General features: G+C 40.7%; 2 protein-coding genes across 2 annotated transcripts in view; one reads left to right on the top strand and one right to left on the bottom strand.

Annotated features, from left to right (window-relative positions):
- LOC144737818 (uncharacterized) overlaps positions 1 to 15,568 on the bottom strand; it is a 50,141-nt gene extending 34,573 nt beyond the window's left edge. The window contains exons 1-2 of the mRNA XM_078620692.1: positions 15,530 to 15,568; positions 12,526 to 12,754 (exon numbers count right to left, since the gene is read on the bottom strand). Of these exons, the coding sequence (XP_078476818.1) occupies positions 12,526 to 12,754; positions 15,530 to 15,568 (268 nt within the window). The remainder of the gene's footprint in view (positions 1 to 12,525; positions 12,755 to 15,529) is intronic.
- A 7,616-nt stretch (positions 15,569 to 23,184) lies between these two features.
- Positions 23,185 to 23,944, top strand: part of LOC144737817 (uncharacterized) — a 38,318-nt gene continuing 37,558 nt past the window's right edge. The window contains exon 1 of the mRNA XM_078620691.1: positions 23,185 to 23,202. Within this exon, the coding sequence (XP_078476817.1) occupies positions 23,185 to 23,202 (18 nt within the window). The remainder of the gene's footprint in view (positions 23,203 to 23,944) is intronic.

The following is a 23,944-nucleotide window of genomic DNA, read 5'->3' as shown; positions in this document are numbered from 1 at the left end:
TCACATGGAGCAGAGACGCTCTCCACAGCCCCACGCACACGGAGGCAAGAAGCCATTCAATTGCTCTGTGTGTGGGAAGTCATTTTCATGGCCATCATATCTTAAGAGACACCAGAGAACACACACGGGCGAGAAGCCATTCCTGTGCTCTGTGTGTGGGAAGGCATTTGCAAAGTCATCACATCTTCAGAGTCATCAGAGAACACACACGGGCGAGAAGCCATTCCTGTGCTCTGTGTGTGGGGAGGCCTTTACACGGGCATCAACTCTTCAAACTCATCAGAAAACACACACGGGCGAGAAGCCGTTCCTGTGTTCTGTGTGTGGGAAGGCATTTTCACTTTCAGCAAATTGCCAACGCCATCAGAAAACACATACGGGCGAGAAGCCATTCCTGTGCCCTGTGTGTGGTAAGACATTTGCACACTCGTCAACTCTTCAGAACCATCAGAGAACACACACGGGCGAGACGCCATTCCTGTGCCCTGTGTGTGGGAAGGCATTTGCACGGTCATCAACCATGAACAGGCATCAGAACGTTCACAATGATAGGAAACTGAAATCAAAAGCTGAAATTCAAGGTGCTGCAATGAGTCCTGAAGAAGTTTCCACCTTCGATCCCATGCAGTTGGATCCCGAGAGATGGCTGGATGTAATGGAGTACTTTTGTGTGTAATTTTAGTTTTACAGTTTTTTTTAGAGTTTAATGACGTGCACAGTGGTGGTTTGTAATGTTATCGGATTACTTGCCGAAGTGGTGTGAAGAGCACTGGTTGTGAGAGGGTTCAATTGTAGTCGTTAAGTGTTCCTGTTGAGCTAAAGTTGGAATGCGTCTGTAGGTACATCTTTACTCAACATTTTAAACGGTTTTTTTTCAAGTATATAGCTTTTTTTGATTGGTATTAATCGGCTTTAGATAGCCGGTTTTCAGGATGTACATTGATGACGCGTTCGTTGGATATATGGCCTTGACTTCAACATAGACGCACAGTGAACAAATGTGGTGAACTAATAAGGAAATCATGGGGAATTATATTTTAACGCTTTGGTATTCCTGGAACGGAAATGGTTTGCATTGTACTGGAAATGTGTGAACATAGGACATAATAAATATTCCCTTCGAGTTTTGACGTAAAAATGATTGCAGATGAATAAAAACGTATTTTTAACAAATGTTTGTCCGTTCTTTATTTTATAATGTTCCTAGCAAAAACATGTTAAGCGAGTTTCAGGTGGAGGATCTCCGTCACACAAGTGTGCCCTTAACCGGCAGAATCTTGACTGTCTACCCGATTGACACGTGTTTCTTGAGGGGAAAGATCCCCGTAGTTAATCGTTTCTCAACGTACCAGTCCTTAATCCCGAAGTGTGCCAGGGATAAACTGTACTCTATAACATATAAACTGTAACACTATAAACGATAATACTAAACATAAAACGACTATAAACTAGTGTTTTAATTTAGAACGATATAAACGGAGGTAAGGTATTATAATCTCATTAGAAGCATTAGATTCACAGTGTGGTCTTATTAGAATAGCACTTTGCTCATATGTATGTATGGTCTACGTGCAAGGATCGGATAAAAAAAAATTAAAATTACAACACGGTCGTATTACAATCACGATTTTCACTGCTAGATGAAGGTCTCATCTCAATGTCATCGAATAGCAAAAGACGGAATATTATTATATTAATACTTAGAAAAACACCACTGTCACATGACAAATTCTCAAACTGCAACATTCAAGTGACAGAACAAAAAAAAGCCTAAAAAAAAGAACAACAATGGACAAATCCAAAAAAACAGTCATAACACGCATGTTAGTAGCTGTTAGAAGAAGACAACACCTAGCACCTTCAACTATACACATTGTACAGCCCCAAAGAGCCAACTCGTAAATGTAGCGGTATATGACAGCCTTCGAACTTCTTACTTTCGTTCTCGATTAATTAAGACATTCTTGGCAAGTGCTATCGTTTTCGCTCGTGATTTGCCTCCTAATTATTGGTCTCAGTTTTCGAGAACCAACAAAATAGATGTGATGTCCTCAATAATTCCAAGCTGCACAATCCACGGTTGCAGACTGCTTTGAACAGCCAAATGTTATCACGGTAAACAATTCGGACCACAGCAGGACGCTCAATCTCGAGCATCTGCGAAGCAACGATATGAGGGCTGAGACCTGCAAGTTTATTCGAGTGTTGACGTTTTTTTAGCAAGATAGTTAAGTTCATTTATGATAAGAATTCGTCGACATGGCAGGTGTCTTGTTCTCCTTAATCAACCAAAATTATGACAAATTATGTCATAAATGAGTGTGAGCTAATTCTTCGGTAGTATTCGCTAAACACCGATGGCACTAACCTACACTAAGTTATGTTTAAACAAAGTAAACTTTAGTCGCTCAAATCTCAACTCAGATAGGATCATCTCAATTGTTTCCATAGACGTGTGGAGTCCCACGAGAGCAGAGTCGGCTGCAAACAGCCGGGCGGCAGTTTGAGCAGAAGCAGAAGTCGCTGCTTTGCCATCGAACGGTTTTGTAGCTGCTGTAGTTGCTTCTGTTACTGTTATATAGGCAGCATGTTGGTGTCCCGTGATGGGATAACGCCTTTGATGAAAAACTCTGATGAACCTACCAGATCGAAGCCATCGATCGACGCCTTTTGATATACTGTTACATTGTAAACTCTCACACTGTGAACGTTAACATTATGAATTCCAACAATATAACTTAAACATTAACATATACATTTGAAGAATATACAAAATACTGTAAACTAGTGTTATAGTAAACTCTAACAGCCAACACTGGTATAAACAGTGACCACGAGTCCATTCATCCCACAGTGACTTGCGCACAAACAACATAACAAAGAGCGGCGTAATCGTATCTAATTCATTTACCCACCCAGCAGTATAACAAAAGCAGTAATTGACCACTTCACAACTCCTCCTCCCCCGCTGCCCTTCCTGGCTCCTCCCCCCTTAACCACTATATAAGGTACAGATATTTTGCTGTGACGGTTTCACCTGAAGACGGAAGCTTGTGTTGCCTCCGAAACGTCGTGATTTTTATTGTTTTATTTTTATTAATTTTAATTTCATTTTTACCTACGTGACTTTACCGAAAGAACTAAGAGTATAGACTATGAGCTATACATTATAAGGCTATACAATAGCATCATTAACTAGTGTTATAGATTAGAACAACCTACATTGAAGTGTGATATTCGAATCGCATTCAAATTATTCGAATCACTCCGTGGTACTCTTCCAATCAGACTACGGTCGTAAATACGTAACATGCATGCATGTAACATCTCTGTATGTAGTAAGTATATGTGCATGTAGCATGTCTGTTTGTAGTAAGTATATGTGCATGTAATATGTCTGTACGTAACATGTCTGTATGTAGTAAGTATGTATGCATGTATCATGTCTGTATTTAACATGTCTGTATGAAGTAAGTATATATGCATGTAACATGTCTGTGACTGCAGGAATCCATACTCTTTGGTTCTTTCGGTAAAGTCACGTAGGTAGAAATAAAACCAAATAAATCACGACGTTTCGAACGCAACACAAGCGCATTCAGATGAAAATCGCGTTGTCCGCGATGTGTTACGTCCGATACGTCGTGATTTATTGTTTTATTTCTACCTACGTGACTTTATCGAAAGAACCAAAGAATAGACATATTCTAATACAATATTAGAATATAATTAGAAGTATTAGAATCGCAATGTGATCGTTTTGGAATCACACTGCGCATATTTATGTAGAGTGAACGTGCAAGCGAACGCTGCTCGTATGTATGAAATCACACTCCTGTATGACCCACATTGTACTAATTTTTGTTGACGAATTCTTATCAACAATAGTGCCATTAAATAGTATGCTAAAGTAAATTTTATAACTGGATTAAACATGGACCTCTTAACCCATCCCTCGCATTTACGACTAACAATTTGCATTTGCACATAACATACATTCAAGCACAGTAATTTGCTAATACGATCATATTGTTATTCTAAAATTTGAATGCGATTCCTACCCTCTACCCCCACAATTCACATATCCTACCGCCAGTCCGATTGAACGGACAATTTACATACATGTGTCGAGTGCCATTATAATACTTCTAATGAGATTTAAATACCGTACCTGCGTTTATGGTGCTATAAATTATAAAACCAGTTGATATTTATTTTGTCGTTTAATGTTTAGTGTTATTGTTTATAGTGTTATCAATTTACATGTTTTTTTAAGTGCAGGTGATTCCCGGTATACTTCGGTATTCTGGACCTGAATGTTGCGAAACGATTCATAACGAGGACCTTTCCCCACCAGAGCGCAATCCGCTAATGAAAAGAACACGGGGCGGCTGGATCACGTGCTTCCATGAGCAGTGGGGGACAGGGCATGGTTGTATTGCCCACAGGTGCCACCGGGTATGTCCCCCAAGTTGCACCGCCCATGGCGGGGTCAGGTAGAGGTCATAGAGGTGGGTGATGTAAAGACGGTGCATCAACTAAGGGACAAGTGATGACAACAAGATAGAGAGAATTCGAAAAGGAAATGCGAGACCAAGTGTGGGCGGAGGTTCACGCCGAGAATGAGAGAGGGGGAGGAACGAGGTTTGGGGCTGTGTTGGCTGGTTGCTGTCTCGTCGTCGTTGTTGCTATATCGTGACGCCTGGGGTCTGAAACCGCGTTAAAGGCTAAATAAAAGAACCCTCTGCAGTCTGAGTCCGGAGTCATTACAATTGTAACGATTTATTATGTCACGGGCTAATATTGGGTTTGTGCGATGATTTTACATATTCATACTGAATATTGCTATTTGATGCCATTGAGATGGAACATTCATCCAATAGTGGACAGCGACTTAGCCAAACTACATCTCCCGAACAAGGCAGCCTTCCCTATGCTGTGTATTTTAGCAGTATATTTACGGACGCACTTGAAGATAACAATTCATCTAGAAAAGGCAGGCGACTTGTTCTACCAACACGATATCAAATTTCTATCCGAAAGAAGTATGAGTTCATTCATGAGTAGTATTCACTAAGCCCCGATGGCACTAACCTACGCACAGTTATGATTAAGCAAAGTAAACATTAGTCGCTCATTCCAGCTCAGACATGATCATACATAGCAATTATTTCCAAATCCGTGTCGGGTCCCACGAGAACAGGGCACGGCCACAAACTCTCAGATTGAAGAAGAAGTCGCTGCTTTGCCATCGAATGGTTTCGTAGCTGCTGTAGTTGCTTTTGTTACTGTTATATCGGCAGCATGTTGGTGTCTCGTGACACCAACCTGCCAGACCAACGCCATCGATCGACGTCTTGGATATACTCTCACATTGTAAATTCTCACACTGTGAACTTTAACATTATGAACTTCAACAATGGTAACTTAAAAACATTCACATATACATTTGAAGAATCTACAAATTACTGCAAACTTGTATTATAGTAAACTCCGTGTGGGGTCCCACGAGGACAGGGCACGGCCAAAAACTCTCACATTATGAACTCAAACTGTAAGCTCTAACATTATAAACTCTAACAATATAACTGTTATAGCTATACATTGTAACGCTATACCAATAACACTGTAAACTACTTTTATAGTAAAATCTAATGTTGTGAACTCTAACAATGTAAACTATGAGCTATACATTTTAACGCTATACAATAACATTATTAACTAGTGCTATAGATTAGAACAACCTACCTTGAAGTGTGATATTCGAATCGCATTCGAATAATTCGAATCACTCCGTGGCCCTCTTCGAATCACACTACGGTCGTAAGTATGTAACATGTATGTATGTAACATATCTGTTTGTAGTGAGTATATGTGCATGTAACATGTATGCATGTAACATGTATGTATGTAACATGTATGTATGTAGAGAACACACACGGGCAAGAAGCCATTCCTGTGCCCTGTGTGTGGGAAGACATTTGCACAGTCATCATCCATGAACAGGCATCAGAAGGTCCACAATGATAGGAAACTGAAATCAAAAGCTGAAATTCAAGGTGCTGCAATTGGTCCTGAAGAAGTTTCCACCTTCGATCCCATGCAGTTGGATCCCGAGAGATGGCTGGATGTAATGGAGTGGCTCGAGAGTCAACCAGAGAGCTCGGGGTGACTGACAAAATATTATGTCATGTGGTTATACCTTTTAATCCGTATCGAGTACTTTTGTGTGTAATTTTGACCATTTTAGTTTTACAGTTTTTGTGAGTTTAATTACGTGCACAGTGGTGGTTTGTAATGTTATCGGATTACTTGCCGAAGTGGTGTGATGAGCACTGGTTGTGAGAGGGTTCAATTGTAGTCGTTAAGTGTTCCTGTTGAGCTAAAGTTGGAATGCGTCTGTAGTTAGATCTTTGCTCAACATTTTAAAAGGTTTTTTTTTCAAGTATAAAGTTTTTTTTGGTTGGTAATAATCGACTTTAGATAGTCGATTTCAGGATGTACATTGATGACGCGTTCGTTGGATATATGGCCTTGACTTCAACATAGACGCACAGGTGAACAAACGTGATGAACTAATAAGGAAATAATGGGGAATGATACTTTAACGCTTTGGTATTCCTGGAACGGAAATGGTTTGCATGGTACTGGAAATGTGTGAACATAGGACATAATACATATTCCCTTCGAGTTTTGACGTAAAAATGATTGCAGATGAATAAAAACGTATTTTTAACAAATGTTTGTCCGTTCTTTATTTTATAATGTTCCAAGCAAAAACATGTTAAGAGAATTTCGGGTGGAGGATCTCCGTCACACAAGTGTGCCCTTAACCGGCAGCATCTTGGCTGTCTACCCGATTAACACGTGTTCCTTGAGGGAAAAGGTCCCCGTAGTTAATCGTTCATCAACGTACCAGTCCCTAATCCCGAAGTATTTCGGGGATAAACTGTGCTCTATAACATGTAAACTGTAATACAATTAACGATAGTGCTTTAATTTATAACCATATACACGGAGGTAAGGTATTATAATATCATTAGAAGAATTAGAATCACAGTGTGGTCGGATAAGAATCGCTAATATGTTTGTATAGTGTACGTGCAAGGATCGGATAAAAATTATTACAATTACAACATGGTCATATTACTATCACGATTTTCACTGCTAGATGTCATCGAATAACAAAAGACGGAATACATTTATATAAATACACGCACAAACTCATTATAAACTCATCAGATTATGAATGGTGACAATTATTAAAACAAATCACAAATTGTGACAGAGAAATTCCCACATGCAAAACACCACGCTCACGTGACGAATTCTTAAACAAACTGCAACACTCAAGTGACAGAACTCAACAAAAAAACGCCGCAATAAAAAATCAATGGACAAATCGTAAAAACAGACAACACACGCACCTTAATAGCTGTTAGAAGAAGACAACACCTAGCACCTTCAACTATACACATCATACAGCCAACTCGTAAATGGGGCGGTATATGACAGCCTTCGCTGCTGTCGACGGGCCAAGCAGCGAGTGTTTAACTCCATTGTTTCAGAATCCGTGTCATCACCCGGTCACAGCGCCTTAGCCAAACTACATCTTCCGAACAAGGCAGCCTTCCCTATGCTGTGTATTTTAGCAGTTTATTTACGGACGCACTTGAAGATAACCATTTCGTCTAGAAAATGCAGGCGACTTGTTCTACCAACACGATTTCAAATTTCTACCGAAAGAAGTATGAGTTCATTCATGAGTAGTATTCACTAAGCACCGATGTCACTACCTACACACAGTTATGATTAAACAAAGTAAACATTCGTCGCTCATCCCAGCTCAGACATGATCATAGCAATTATTTCCAAATCCGTGTCGGGTCCCACGAGAACAGGGCACGTCCACAAACTCTCAAATTATAAACTCACATTGCATACTCTAACATTATAAACTCTAACAATATAACCTTTAAACTATGAGCTATACATTGCAACGCTTTAAAATAACACTACAAACTAGTGTTATAGTAAACTATAATGTTGTGAACTCTAACAATATAAGCTATGTGCGATACATTATAACGCTATAAAATTACATCATAAACTAGTGTTACAGATTAGAACACCGTACATTGAAGTGTGATTTTCGACTCTCATTCGAATTCTTAGCTTCACACCGTGATCCTCTAAGAATCACACCATGCTCGTGAGTATGTAACATGTATGCATGTAAAATGTATGTATGTAATATGGACGTCCGAACCAATTGTGGGATATGTGAAACGGAAGGTGCAGGATCAGGATGGGATTACAATTATTTGAATAACACTTGATGGTATTAGGATCAAGCTGTCCACTATTGGATGAATGTTCCATCTCAATGGCATCAAATAGCAATTTTCAGTATGAATATGTAAAATAATCGAACAAACCCAATATTAGCCCGTGAAATAATGAATCGTTACAATTGTAATGACTCCGGACTCAGACTGCAGAGGGTTCTTTTATTTAGCCTTTAACGCGGTTTCAGACCCCAGGCGTCACGATATAGCAACGACGACGACGAGACAGCAACCAGCCAACACAGCCCCAAACCTCGTTCCTCCCCCTCTCTCATTCTCGGCTTGAACCTCCGTCCACACTTGGTCTCGCCTTGCCTTCTCGAACTCTCTCTTTCTTGTTGTCACCACTTGTCCCTTAGTTGACGCACTGTCTTTACATCACCCACCTCTATGACCTCTACCTGACCCCGTCATGGGCGGAGCAACTTGGGGGATTTTCCCGGTGGCACCTGTAGGCAATACAACCATGCCCTGTCCCCCACTGCCCATGGAAGCACGTGTTCCCGCCGCCCCGAGTTATTTTCATTAGTGGATTGCGCTCTGGTGGGGAAAGGTCCTCGTTATTAATCGTGTCGCAACATTCAGGTCCAGAATACCGAAGTATACCGGACATCACCTGTACTTAAAACATGTAAACTGATAACACTATAAACAATAACACTAAACATTAAACGACAAAAAATATATCAACTGGTTTTATAATTTATAGCACCATAAACGGAGGTACGGTATTTAAATCTCATTAGAAGTATTATAATGGCACTCGACACATGTATGTAAATTGTCCGTTCAATCGTAATGGCGGTAGGATATGTGAACTGTGGGGGTAGAGGGTAGGAATCGCATTCAAATTTTAGAATAACAATACGGTCGTATTAGCGAATTACTGTGCTTTAATGTATGTTATGTGCAAATGCAAATTGTTAGTCGTAAATGCGAAGGAGGGGTGCACGTTTTAATCCAGTTATAACATTTACTTTAGCATACTATTTAAGGACACTATTGTTGATAAGAATTCGTTTGGACGTGGCACGTGCCTTGTTCTAATCGATCAACAAAAATTAGTACAATGTCGGTCATAAGGGAGTGCGTTTTCATACATACGAGCAGCGTTCGCTTGCACGTTCACTATACATAAATATGCGCAGTGTGATTCCAAGACGATCACATTGCGATTCTAATACTTATAATTATATTCTAATATTGTATTAGAATATCTCTATTCTTTGGTTCTTTCGGTAAAGTCACGTAGGAAGAAATAAAACAATAAATCACGACGTATCGGACGTAACACAAGCGCCCAAAACGATGTCTGCAGCAGACATCGGGCTGCTCGCAGTAGACATCGCGGACAATGCGATTTTCACCTGAATGCGCTTGTGTTGCGTTCGAAACGTCGTGATTTATTTTGTTTTATTTCTACCTACGTGACTTTACCGAAAGAACCAAAGAGTATGGATTCCTGCAGTCACGAAAGCTTCAAATCAATATTACATACATATTACATGCATACATACTACATACAGACATGTTACATGCAAATATACTTTCTTCATACACAATGTTAAATACAGACATGTTACATGCATATATACTTACTACATACAGAGATGTTACATGCATACATGTTACATTCTTACGACCGTAGTGTGATTCGAAGAGGACCACGGAGTGATTCGAATAATTTGAATGCGATTCGAATATCACACTTCAAGGTAGGTTGTTCTAATCTATAACACTAGTTAATAATGCTATTGTATAGCCTTATAATGTATAGCTCATAGCTTATATTGTTAGAGTTTACTATAACACTAATTTACAGTATTTTGTATATTCTTCAAATGTATATGTTAATGTTTAATTTATATTGTTGGAATTCATAATGTTAAAGTTCACAGTGTGAGAGTTTACAATGTAACAGTATATCAAAAGGCGTCGATCGATGGCTTCGATCTGGTAGGTTGCATCAGAGTTTTCATCGAAGGCGTTATCCCATCAAGGGACACCAACATGCTGCCTATATAACAGTAACAGAAGCAACTACAGCAGCTACAAAACCGTTCGATGGCAAAGCAGCGACTTCTGCTTCTGCTCAAACTGCCGCCCGGCTGTTTGCAGCCGACTCTGCTCTCGTGGGACTCCACACGTCTATGGAAACAATTGAGATGATCCTATCTGAGTTGAGATTTGAGCGACTAAAGTTTACTTTGTTTAAACATAACTTAGTGTAGGTTAGTGCCATCGGTGTTTAGCGAATACTACCGAAGAATTAGCTCACACTCATTTATGACATAATTTGTCATAATTTTGGTTGATTAAGGAGAACAAGACACCTGCCATGTCGACGAATTCTTATCATAAATTAACTTAACTATCTTGCTAAAAAAACGTCAACACTCGAATAAACTTGCAGGTCTTAGCCCTCATATCGTTGCTTCGCAGATGCTCGAGATTGAGCGTCCTGCTGTGGTCCGAATTGTTTACTGTGATAACATTTGGCTGTTCAAAGCAGTCTGCAACCGTGGATTGTGCAGCTTGGAATAATTGAGGACATCACATCTATTTTGTTGGTTCTCGAAAACTGAGACCAATAATTAGGAGGCAAATCACGAGCGAAAGCGATAGCACTTGCCAAGAATGTCTTAATTAATCGAGAACGAAAGTAAGAAGTTCGAAGGCTGTCATATACCGCTACATTTACGAGTTGGCTCTTTGGGGCTGTACAATGTGTATAGTTGAAGGTGCTAGGTGTTGTCTTCTTCTAACAGCTACTAACATGCGTGTTATGACTGTTTTTTTGGATTTGTCCATTGTTGTTCTTTTTTTTAGGCTTTTTTTTGTTCTGTCACTTGAATGTTGCAGTTTGAGAATTTGTCATGTGACAGTGGTGTTTTTCTAAGTATTAATATAATAATATTCCGTCTTTTGCTATTCGATGACATTGAGATGAGACCTTCATCTAGCAGTGAAAATCGTGATTGTAATACGACCGTGTTGTAATTTTTTTTTTATCCGATCCTTGCACGTAGACCATACATACATATGAGCAAAGTGCTATTCTAATAAGACCACACTGTGAATCTAATGCTTTTAATGAGATTATAATACCTTACCTCCGTTTATATCGTTCTAAATTAAAACACTAGTTTATAGTCGTTTTATGTTTAGTATTATCGTTTATAGTGTTACAGTTTATATGTTATAGAGTACAGTTTATCCCTGGCACACTTCGGGATTAAGGACTGGTACGTTGAGAAACGATTAACTACGGGGACCTTTCCCCTCAAGAAACACGTGTCAATCGGGTAGACAGTCAAGATGCTGCCGGTTAAGGGCACACTTGTGTGACGGAGATCCTCCACCTGAAACTCGCTTAACATGTTTTTGCTAGGAACATTATAAAATAAAGAACGGACAAACATTTGTTAAAAATACGTTTTTATTCATCTGCAATCATTTTTACGTCAAAACTCGAAGGGAATATTTATTATGTCCTATGTTCACACATTTCCAGTACAATGCAAACCATTTCCCTTCCAGGAATACCAAAGCGTTATAGTATCATTCCCCATGATTTCCTTAATAGTTCACCACATTTGTTCACTGTGCGTCTATGTTGAAGTCAAGGCCATATATCCAACGAACGCGTCATCAATGTACATCCTGAAATCGGTTATGAAAGTCGATGAATACCAACCAAAAAAAGCTATATTCTTGAAAAAATCCTTTTAAAATGTTGAGAAAAGATCTAATTACAGACGCTTTCCAACTTTAGCTCAACAGGAACACTTAACGACTACAATTCAACCATCTCACAACCAGTACTCATCACACCACTTCAGCAAGTAATCCGATAACATTACAAACCACCACTGTACACGTCATTAAACTCTCAAAAAAACTATAAAACTAAAATGGTCAAAATTAAACACAAAAGTACTCAAGACAGCTTAATAGGTATAACCGCATGCAACATTATATTTCAGTCACCCCGAGCTCTCGGTTTGATCCTCGAGCCACTCCATTACATCCAGCCATCTCTCGGGATCCAACTGCATGGGATCGAAGGTGGAAACTTCTTCAGGACTCATTGCAGCACCTTGAATTTCAGGTTTTGATTTCAGTTTCCTATCATTGTGGACCTTCTGATGCTTGTTCATGGTTGATGACCGTGCAAATGCCTTCCCACACACAGAGCACGGGAATGGCTTCTCACCAGTGTGCGTTCTCTGATGGTTTTGAAGAGTTGACGACCGTGCAAATGCCTTCCCACACACAGAGCAAAGGAATGGCTTCTCACCAGTGTGTGTTCTCTCGTGACTCTGAAGATGTGATGACCGTGCAAATGTCTTCCCACACACAGGGCACAGGAACGGCTTCTCGCCCGTGTGTGTTCTCTGGTGTCTCTTAAGATGTGATGACCGTGAAAAGGACTTCTCACACACAGAGCAATTGAATGGCTTCTTGCCTCCGTGTGTGTTATCGAGTCAAAAGTACGCTATCGGCCGCAAGGATGTTTACTGTTGAGTTTTGGATTTTGTTAACTGCTAAGACAAGAACGACACTCGCGTCTACCCGAGAGGAAAAAAAATCCCGCTAATTTAACTACGAAAACGTTTAAGAGTTCATCCGCGAAAATAGACACTTACTTGGAGATTCACGGTATATCGATGTCTGGAACCCGTCTGAAGATGTCGCTACGAACTCTCCCGACGTAAAGTCGCCTAACTGTCGACACAGCAATTGTGCTCGCCAGGCTGCGTTGTCTCGCGGTTGAAGGGCGATCAGCAGAGCGACGAGTCGAGCGTCCAACCTCATCAAGTTCCCTCTCGAAATGGCATTGAGCTCTGCTTCTGAGCCGCCTTATAACTCCCCCCCTAGGATCCAATCCTTTGTCTTTCAGGATATTTGCATTCGATTGTTAATTTTGGAAGGTACAATATGCATGTATATTAACATATCGAAGGGTAATGTGTCCATTGCGCTGCATGCATGAATATGTAAGTGCATCTCAGTGTGTTATTGTGAGCTTATTTTGAATAAATGGAAAAACTTTGTCCCCAGCAACCCCATTCCGGCTCCGCTCGCCATGTGCAGCGCGCGGTCCGAGGCCTGCAGGTGACGCACGTCGACCCCGATCGCGCTGCAGTGCGCTGCGCTCACGAGCGAGGCCACCGCCCCCGTGTCCAGCAGGATTCGGGTACGCACTCTGTCGGATACGGGTGCGCATTGGTAACGTGGTTATTCGACGTGGAGGCGAGTGCCGCACAGGGCTGTAGACGAGCGCACGCTCGCAGCGTGCGAGAGCTGTACGTAGCGGCGTAAAGAGGGGGAGTATGGCGTTTGATTGATGATGCCGTGCGCACGTATGCTTGCAGCGTGGGAGCGCTGCGTGAAGCCGTATGGGTAGGAGCGTCGCGTTCGAAGGCCGGCGAAACCCTAGCGGGTATTAGGGAGGTGGGGTAACATAAACGGAATAGGGGATGATGGCGGGAGAGACCCCGGGGGCCAACGGCCCCCACAGGGTCCTGCGAGAGCAGGTCCCGACTACAAACATCTGGGCGGCAGAATCGGAAGTAGCTGCGTTGCCCTCGAAATGTGATGTTGCTGCTGTTGTTGTTGCTGCTGTTGTTGCTTCTGTTGCTGTGATATAGGCAGGGAAGTGGTGTTCCGTGATGGGATGACGCCTTTGATTAAAGCCTCCGATCAAACTCACCCGATTGATGCCCTTGATCGTCGCGTTTGATCAACTCTGATATTGTAGACTCTCACATGTTAAGCTCTATCATAGTGAAACATAATATTATAACCTATGAACTACAACCTATTGGGTTTCACTCCCTCGTCGAGAAGGCCGCTCTCTTCCTTTTCTAAAGTTACATGCTAATTTCTCTGCATTCACTTTAAATCGAGGACAAAGTTTTTTCCATTAATTCAAAATAAGCGCAAAATTACACACTGAGATGCACTTACATATTCATGCATGAAGCACAATGGGCACATTACCCTTCGGTATGTTAATAGACATGCGGATTGTGCCTTCCAAAATTAACAATCGAATGCAAATATCCTGAAAGACAAAGGATTGGATCCTAGGGGGGGAGCTGAAATTCGAGGTGCTGGAATGAATCCTGAAGAAGTTTCCACCTTCGATCCTATGCAGTTGGATCCCGAGAGATGGCTGGATGTAATGGAGTGGCTCGAGAGTCAACCAGAGAGCTCGGGGTGACTGAAAAAATATTATGTCATGTGGTTATACCTTTTAAGCCGTATCGAGTACTTTTGTGTGTAATTTTGACCATTTTAGTTTTACAGTTTTTGTGAGAGTTTAATGACGTGCACAGTGGTGGTTTGTAATGTTATCGGATTACTTGCCGAAGTGGTGTGATGAGCACTGGTTGCGAGAGGGTTCAATTGTAGTCGTTAAGTGTTCCTGTTGAGCTAAAGTTGGAATGCGTCTGTAGGTACATCTTTACTCAACATTTTAAACGTTTTTTTCAAGTATATAGCTTTTTTTGGTTTGTATTAATCGACTTTAGATATACGATTTAAGGATGTACATTGATGACGCGTTCGTTGGATATATGGCCTTGACTTCAACATAGACGCACAGTGAACAAACGTGGTGAACTAATAAGGAAATCATGGGGAATGAAACTTTAACGCTTTGGTATTCCTGGAACGGAAATGGTTTGCATTGTACTGGAAATGTGTGAACATAGGACATAATAAATATTCCCTTCGAGTTTTGACGTAAAAATGATTGCAGATGAATGAAAACGTATTTTTAACAAATGTTTGTCCGTTCTTTATTTTATTATGTTCCTAGAAAAAACATGTTAAGCGAGTTTCAGGTGGATGATCTCCGTCACACAAGTGTGCCCTTAACCGGCAGCATCTTGGCTGTCTACACGATTAACACGTGTTCCTTGAGGGGAAAGGTCCCCGTAGTTAATCGTTCATCAACGTACCAGTCACTTATCCCGAAGTATGTCGGGGATAAACTGTTCTCGATAACATGTAGACTGTAATACTATAAACGATTAAACGATTATAAACTAGTGTATTAGTCGGTATTATAATATCATTAGAAGCATTAGAATCACAGTGTGGTCGTATAAGAATCGCTAATATGTATGTATAGTGTACAGCAACAACTGCTGCAGCAACACAAGTCTGACCTTAACCGGCAACGTCTTGGCTGTCTCCACCATCAACATGTGTTCCTAGAGGGGAAAGGTCCCCGTTATAAATAGTTTAGCATCGTTCCTTTCCCTAATTCCGAAGTATACTGGAGATCACTTGTACTCTAAAACATGTAAACTGTAACGCTTTAAAGAGAGCATTAAACATTAAACGAATATAAACTAGTTTTTTAATATAATTTATAAGACCGTAAACGGAGGGACAGTATTAGAATATCTATACTCGCGTAGGTATAAATAAAACAAAATAAATAACGACGTTTCGAACGCAACACAAGCGACCGAAACGATGTCTGCAGCAGACATCGTGCTGCTCGCAGCAGACATCGCGGATATCGAGATTTTCACCTGAAGACGTGCGCTTGTGTTTCGTCCGAAACGTGATTTACTTTGTTTTATTTCTACCTACGTTACTTTACCGAAAGAACCAACGAGTATTAATTCCTGCAGTCACGAAAGCTTCAAATCAATATTAGAATATCATTAGAAGTATTATAATCGCAATGTGATCGTAATAGAATCACACTGCACATATGTATGCATACATACATACTATGGTCGTATGTATGTAATATGTATGTCCGTTGGACATGCAAACCAGGGATCGGATATGCGAACTGGGGGATTAGGATCGATTTAAAATGATTAGAATAACACTATGGTCGTATTAGAATTACACTGAGCTAGAATGTATGTTATATGTAGATGCACATCGGGAGTCGCGAATGCAACCTGGGAGGTGCGCGGTTTTAATCGCATTACAATTATTATAATAACAACGTGGTCCTATTAGAATCACGCTATCTACTGCTGCTGATGTTCGGGTGGCGGCTTCCGATTCGGGCTCAGCTCTTCATTTACTCGCCTGGTTGGTGCCGCGGGACGCAGCGTCTCATCCGACAGGCGTTGCAGCAGCTAGGTGATGGCATCCGTGAGTTTGTCAACTTTCTCTTCAAGTTGAGGCCGTCTCCCTCGTGGTCTCCTCCCTCTGGGCGTGATGTGGCTTCATGTTGAATAGGGTGTAGACGTTATTTTAGCAACATATTAAAGGTCAGTGTTGTGTTTAGAATGCGTCTAGACAAGGAAGGTGACTTGTCCTACACGGGTAGTCAAAATGATTACAATTTCTGTCATCAAACAGTGTGAGTTCATTCATGAGTAGTATTCGATGAGTCATGATGACGCTAACCTACATACAGTTATGGTTAAACAAAGTAATATTTTGTCACTTAATTATCAGTTCAGACGTGATCATCGCAATAATTTCTTAAGACGTGTGCGGTCCCGCGAGAGCAGTGCCCGGCTACAAATAGCCGGGCAGCAGAAGCAGCTGAATCAGAAGTAGCAGCGTCGCCCCCGAAATGTGTTGTTGCTGCTGTAGTTGCTTCTTTTGAAGTTATATACGCAGGGAGGTGGTGGTCCGTGATGGGATGACGCCTTTGATTAAAGACTTTGATCAAACGCACCCGATTGACGCCCTTGATCGTCGCATTTGATCAACTCAGAGATTGTAAACTCTCACATGTAAAACTCAAACATATAATATTATAAATCATGCTCTCATGCCCTTTGGATGTAGTAAGTATATATGCATGTTACATGCATATATACTTACTACATAGAGACATGTTACATACAGACATGATACATGCATATATACTCACTACATACAGACGTTACATACAGACATGTTACATGCACATATACTTACTACAAACAGACATGTTACATGCATGCATGTTACATACTTACGACCGGAGTGTGATTCGAAGAGGACCACGGAGTGATTCGAATAATTGGAATGCGATTCGAATATCACACTTCAAGGTAGGTTGTTCTAATCTATAACACTAGTTAATAATGTTATTGTATAGCGTTATAATGTATAGCTCATAGGTTATATTTCTAGAGTTCATAAATTTATAGTTTACTATAACACTAGTTTTAGTAATTTGTAGATTCTTCAAATGTATATGTGAATGTTTTTAAGTTACCATTGTTGAAGTTCATAATGTTAAAGTTCACAGTGTGAGAATTTACAATGTGAGAGTATATCCAAGACGTCGATCAATGGCGTTGGTCTGGTAGGTTGGTGTCACGGGACACCAACATGCTGCCTATATAACAGTAACAGAAGCAACTACAGCAGCTACGAAACCGTTCGATGGCAAAGCAGCGACTTCTGCTTCTGCTCAAACTGCTGCCCGGCTGTTTGTGGCCGGCCCTGCTCTCGTGGGACCCCACACGTCTATGGAAATAATTGCGATGATCCTATCTGAGTTGAGATTTGAGCGACTACAGTTTACTTTGTTTTAACATAACTTAGTGTAGGTTAGTGCAATCGGCGTGTAGCGAATACTACCGAAGAATTAGCTCACTCATTTATGACGTAATTTTTCATAATTTTGGTTGATTAAGGAGAACAAGAGACAGGCCATGTCAACGAATTCTTATCATATACAGTGTCTTTAAGTATATTGCTAAAATAACGTCAACACTCGAATAAACTTGCAGGTATTAGCCCCCTCATATCGTTGCTTCGCAGATGCTCGAGATTGAGTGTCCTGCTGTGGTCCGAATTGTTGACTGCGATAACATTTGTAACAAGATGCTGCCGATTAAGGGCACACTTGTGTGACGGAGATCTTCCACCTGAAATTCTCTTAACATGTTTTTGCTATGAACATTGTAAAATAAATAAGGGACAAACATTTGTTAAAAATACTTTTTATTCATCTTGCAATCATTTTTACGTTAAAACGCGAACCGAATGTTTATTATGTCAGTACAGTGCAAACCATATCCGTTCCAGGAATACCAAAGTGTTAAAGTATCGTTCCCCATGATTTCCTGATTAATTCACCACGTTTGTTCACTGTGCGTCTATGTTGAAGTCAAGGCCATATATCCAACGAACGCGTCATCAACGTACATCCTAAAGTCGATTATTACTAACCAAAAAAAGCTTTATACTTGAAAAAAAAAACTTTTAAAATGTTGAGTAAAGATCTAACTACAGATGCATTCCAACTTTAGCTCAACAGGAAGACTTAAACACTACAATATTGTCTGGAATTGAACCATCTCACAACCACTGCTCATCACACCACTTCACCAAGTAATCCGAAAACATAGGTTATATTGTTAGAGTTCACAAATTTGGAGTTTACTTTAACACTTGTTTACGGTAATTTGTATATTCTTCAAATGTATTTGTTAATGTTTTTAAATTATATTGTTGGAGTTCAAATTGTAAGACTATATCAAAGGCGTCGATCGAGAGCGTTAATCTGGTAAGCCGTTATCCTCTTACGGGACACCAACATGCTATGGAAATAATTGAGATGATCCTATCTGAGCTGAGATTTGAGCGTTATCGTTCATAGTATTACAGTTTACATGTTATAGAGTACAGTTTATCCCCGACATACTTCGGGATTAGGGACTGGTACGTTGATGAACGATTAACAACGGGGACCTTTCCCATCAAGGAACACGTGTTTAATCGGGTAGACAGCCAAGATGCTGCCGGTTAAGGGCACACTTGTGTGACGGAGATCCTCCACCTGAAATTCTCTTAACATGTTTTTGCTAGGAACATTATTAAATAAAGACCGGACAAACATTTGTTAAAAATACGTTTTTATTCATCTGCAATCATTTTTACGTCAAAACTCGAAGGGAATATGTATTATGTCCTATGTTCACACATTTCCAGTACAATGCAAACCATTTCCGTTCCAGGAATACCAAAGCGTTAAAGTTTCATTCCCCATGATTTCCTTATTAGTTCACCACATTTGTTCACTGTGCGTCTATGTTGAAGTCAAGTGCACATTATCAGAGTTATGTCTTTTGTTTGTATTATGACTGCAGGTATTGTGGTCTATGCAAATATGACTCCTTGTAAAAAGGTGTCAGTTTTGTTGCCAGATAGAAGGGTAAAAAACCAATTATCATACTATAAACTGGTTTAATAATTTATTACACCATAAACGGAGGTACAGTATTAAAATATCATTAGAAGTATTGAATAGCACTCTGCTAATAAATATGTATAGTATATGTTCAATCGAACAGGTTTTTGGGTTAAATTGCGTAAGTACAAAATATATTTTGTTAAACCCGCCACATGAAAATAGTAAGGATTGTCAATAAAACAGAACATGACAATTTGTTACTAAAGCATGTCTATTCCGGTCACTATTCTTCAATTGGGATTACCGTTGGCACGGCTATTTTAGTACACACAATCGACAGGAAGTACAAGGTCAATGGGTTCACTTAATTCGCATGCCTAATGTACGTTGATTAACATATACATAATCCATACTGCAATGGGTACCCATAGCCATATATATATGTACCCATTAACACCCCGCCCTTCCCCACTTCGCGCAAGAAGAGCACACACGTTTTGTCATCACATCTACCTCTCTATTTACGGAACGAAACAGGAGGACGTCTCCACAAAAACTGGTCGTAGCCTAATGAAACTAGTTGTAATTACTGGCGAAACGTCGTACTCAGATTGTAAATGTTGTGGCTTGGCTCTCCAACACACCATTGTGCTGGACTAGTAACGAATTAGCATGTCCTGTTCACGTGACAAACCTTACTAATTGGGTGTGTGGGTGGTGGCGGGTTTAATGACACATTTTCTTATTTAGGCGATTTATGGATACGGTATTCGAATCTCATTAGAAGTATTAAAATCGCAATCTGCTCATATAAAAGAAAGCTTACGTTCAATCGACCCGGGGGTTGGATATGCTAACTGTGGGGGTGCAGGGTTAGAATCGAATTCAAATTCCTAGAATAACAATATTGTCGTATTATAATTTTATTGTGCTTGACTGTATGTTACGTGTAAATGCAAATTGTTAGTCGTAAATGCGAGGCAGGGGTTAAGAGGTGCATGTTTAATCCAGTGTTCGTCTCGATCAACCAAAATTAGTACAAAGTCGGTCATAAAGGAGTACGAGTTATTTCATGAGTAGTATTCGCTGAGCCCCCAGATACTAACCTACACACGGTTATGGTTAAACAAAGTAACGTTTAGTCACTTAATTTTCAGCTCAGACATGATCATCGCAATAATTTCCGAAGACGTGTGGGTTGGTCCCGCGAGAGCAGGGCCTGGCTACAAATAGTCGAGCACCAGAAACAGCAGAATCAGAAGTAGTTGCGTCGCCCTCAAAATGTGTTGTTGCTGCTGCTGTTGTCGCTGCTGTTATTGTTGCTGCTTTAGTTACTTCTGTTGCTGTTATGTATTGGGTGGTGGCTCATTTACTCATTACCACCCATAATCATCAACACCAATCATCAGTATCAACACCCATTATCATAACCAATCATCATTATCACTATCAACTCACCATCACAACCATCGCCACCACCACCACCCAACCATCACAACCAACATTCATCATAACCACCACCAATCATTCATCATCATCAACACCCATAATCACAACCCATCATCATCACCACCCATAACCATCACCACCCATCATCATAACCTCACCAATCATTACCACCCATGATCATCACTACCACCCATCATAATCACTGCACATTATCATCACCAACCATCATCATTACCACCCTTCATAATCACCACCCATCATCATCATCACCACCATCCATTATCAAGATACATCATCATCATCACCACCCATCATAAATTAACAAACACACACAGCTACAAACATAGATATGTAACCTGACACAGACATAGATAACAGACACACACAAATAAACAATCTCATTAACAACTTAATTATAAAAAGCCCATATTACCACTGCCAGGATAGGTGCACACAGACAAATCCTTTACACAATAATAATTTACATGGAACTCAAATTCACACTTAGTACAACCACCTCACTCACTTAAATATAACTACAGATCAAAAACTCTAATAAAAACCTGAATTTAAAAGTAAAAAAACCAATGGGAGGGTGTTCATACCCTTGAAATGTAATGAATGAAATGCAAGTTAATAATTACAATTAAATAAATATGAAGCCTGAGGCCTAGGTATATGCCAGGCCTAATGGCCAGGCATTGCTTCAGTACTCGCCGCAGTAACGGCGACATCAAAGACAGCACAAAGCGAGAGGGCAAATGTTTAATGTCGAACCGAGGGCTCTGCTGTTTCCGGTGACGCACACCACCCGCACTGCACCACGTGGTGCGCCCGCCAAGCGCGTGGGGGCGGAGCCTCGCTGTAGTGACGTCACGTCTGTTACGTCATTGCCACGCCTCCACCCGCAGTCGAGAGGAATGCGCACGAGTGAGCAGCAGCAGAAGAAGCCTTTGCAGAGCGAATTCTCAACGAGGTGAGCATCCCTGTTGACGATGTGTGTTGTTTATTTTTACTGCACGTTTTGACTACAAACTAAAGCTTCATTATTTTTGAGTATGTTGGTATTTGTATTTTCTAAAACCAAATTAGGACTATTAGTTAGGTTGCTTGGCATGCTCTGATATGTTGCTGTTACTGTCATTGTTTAGACCCAAAGCAAGTCAACATTTAAAACGTTCATAACTAACCTGTTTAAATGTCATATAATATGATTAACATGTCCATAATGATTGTGTTCTGATTGCCTGCATAATTGTGCCCTGCAATACATGTTTTGAATGTTATCCAACACGGGGGAGGAGTTTGCCTTTTAGTTCAGACCCTAGCTGCTGCCATAGACGTCTCCTATCTGTGACGTCACAGCCACATGGGCGGTACCTCTGACATCACGTGACCAGTGACGTCATTCTCGGGTTATAACATAATTTAAGTATTGTCATTTGACCCCAATGACCTACAAGACATAGGGGGGCCTTTATCAAGCAGTCGATTCATACAAATGGGCTGTGCATCAACATGCTTGTCTGGATTAGAGGTTAATCATCACGGTTATGTTTGGCGATTATGTTTAATGCAATAGGCAGTTGGAATAAACATGTTCGCGTGGGTGGATGAGTGAGTGATCTGACGCACGCGTGAGTGGGCAAACAAGCGAGTGAGTGGACTTGTAAAACAAACGGCACGAAAGTGATTTGATTGGTACAGCGAGTGGTCAATATGGAATAATTGTGAGGATGAGTGATTCAAAAGGCTGATAAATCTGAGCGTTTTGACAACCTCTCCAGCCCCTCCAACATCAAACAGAAACGACTCCTTCACCACAAAACATGGACAGACAACGCAAGTGGGCTGATATCTTGGAGGACTATGATGGTAAGTCCCAGTTACCTGCATCACGTGGCTTTTATGCAGAGGAGGAAGCTCCCTGATTAATTATTTTTAGTGGACGTGGCTTGGTGGCAATGGGAAGAGGTAACGGTCAAGTGTGGCAGACAGCATGGATTTAGAGCTGCGTTTAAGGCATCTTTGTTTAAACGGGGGTCTCAAGTTCATGGAATTGATGGTCTCAACATGCTTACAAAAATATGACTTGTAAAGTTTTACTGCCATGTGACTAATGTTTCTCAACAGCAGGTCATGTTACGTGTTAAGAGGTCATAGCAGGGATCTCAGAATTAGTTCCGTGAATATCCACATGCTTCGATCTCTAATACATTACTCGTCCTTTGAATTAATTTTGTTTTCCGTAGCCCGGGAGTCATGGCGCCAGTCGACCACGTGGGGGGACATTATGGATGAAGTGGACCCTTTCCCAGGCCAAAGCTACGAGCATCCCTCCCCAAAGGTGTGTATGGGGTCTATGGGGGTCAAACACCACATTCTCACACCATTTCACCACACCATTGCACCAAAACATCACTACAACTCACATTATCTCTTCACGTCACTTTCTCATCACACCACCACCAACTCAATACACCGTCACAGAGCCTCAATGCGTCAATACCATCACGACACCATCTCTCCAGAACATTCCACAATTTCACCTCTCTATATCACAACACCATCTCCCAACACCATCACTCCATCTCTCCACCATCACGTCATGCCATATCCCACTCGTGCAGGCAAATGAAGTCGCCATTCATTACCAATGAAGACAGAATGATATCATGCAATCTCATGGATTATGTCTGTGAGCTGATTGGAAGTTGCCATTCCAGTTGCCCATTATGGGTGCTGCAATACAATTTGTCCAGATTATGGGCATCCAGATCTTTACAATGGAACATTCTATATAAACTATTGCCCGTGATGATTGTTACAACAATCGCCATGAAATCGTTGTAGACTATCACTGCATTAAGTGCGTGTATTGAATTTGTGAGAATATGAGGATGTAATATGTATTTTGATAACATTAGGTGATGGTGTATATTCATACGTTTGCTAGCATGTTTGCATGAGTTAATGTGCATGTTTGCATCCGTACATAGATGTGCCAGTAAGCATTTTTGTT

Source organism: Lampetra planeri, chromosome 74 (genome assembly GCF_965212315.1).
Source record: "Lampetra planeri chromosome 74, kcLamPlan1.2.h2, whole genome shotgun sequence".
Taxonomy (NCBI): Eukaryota; Metazoa; Chordata; class Hyperoartia; order Petromyzontiformes; family Petromyzontidae; genus Lampetra; species Lampetra planeri.
The sequence above is the reverse complement of the archived record's forward strand: the minus strand, read 5'-3'. Positions and strand labels throughout refer to the sequence as shown.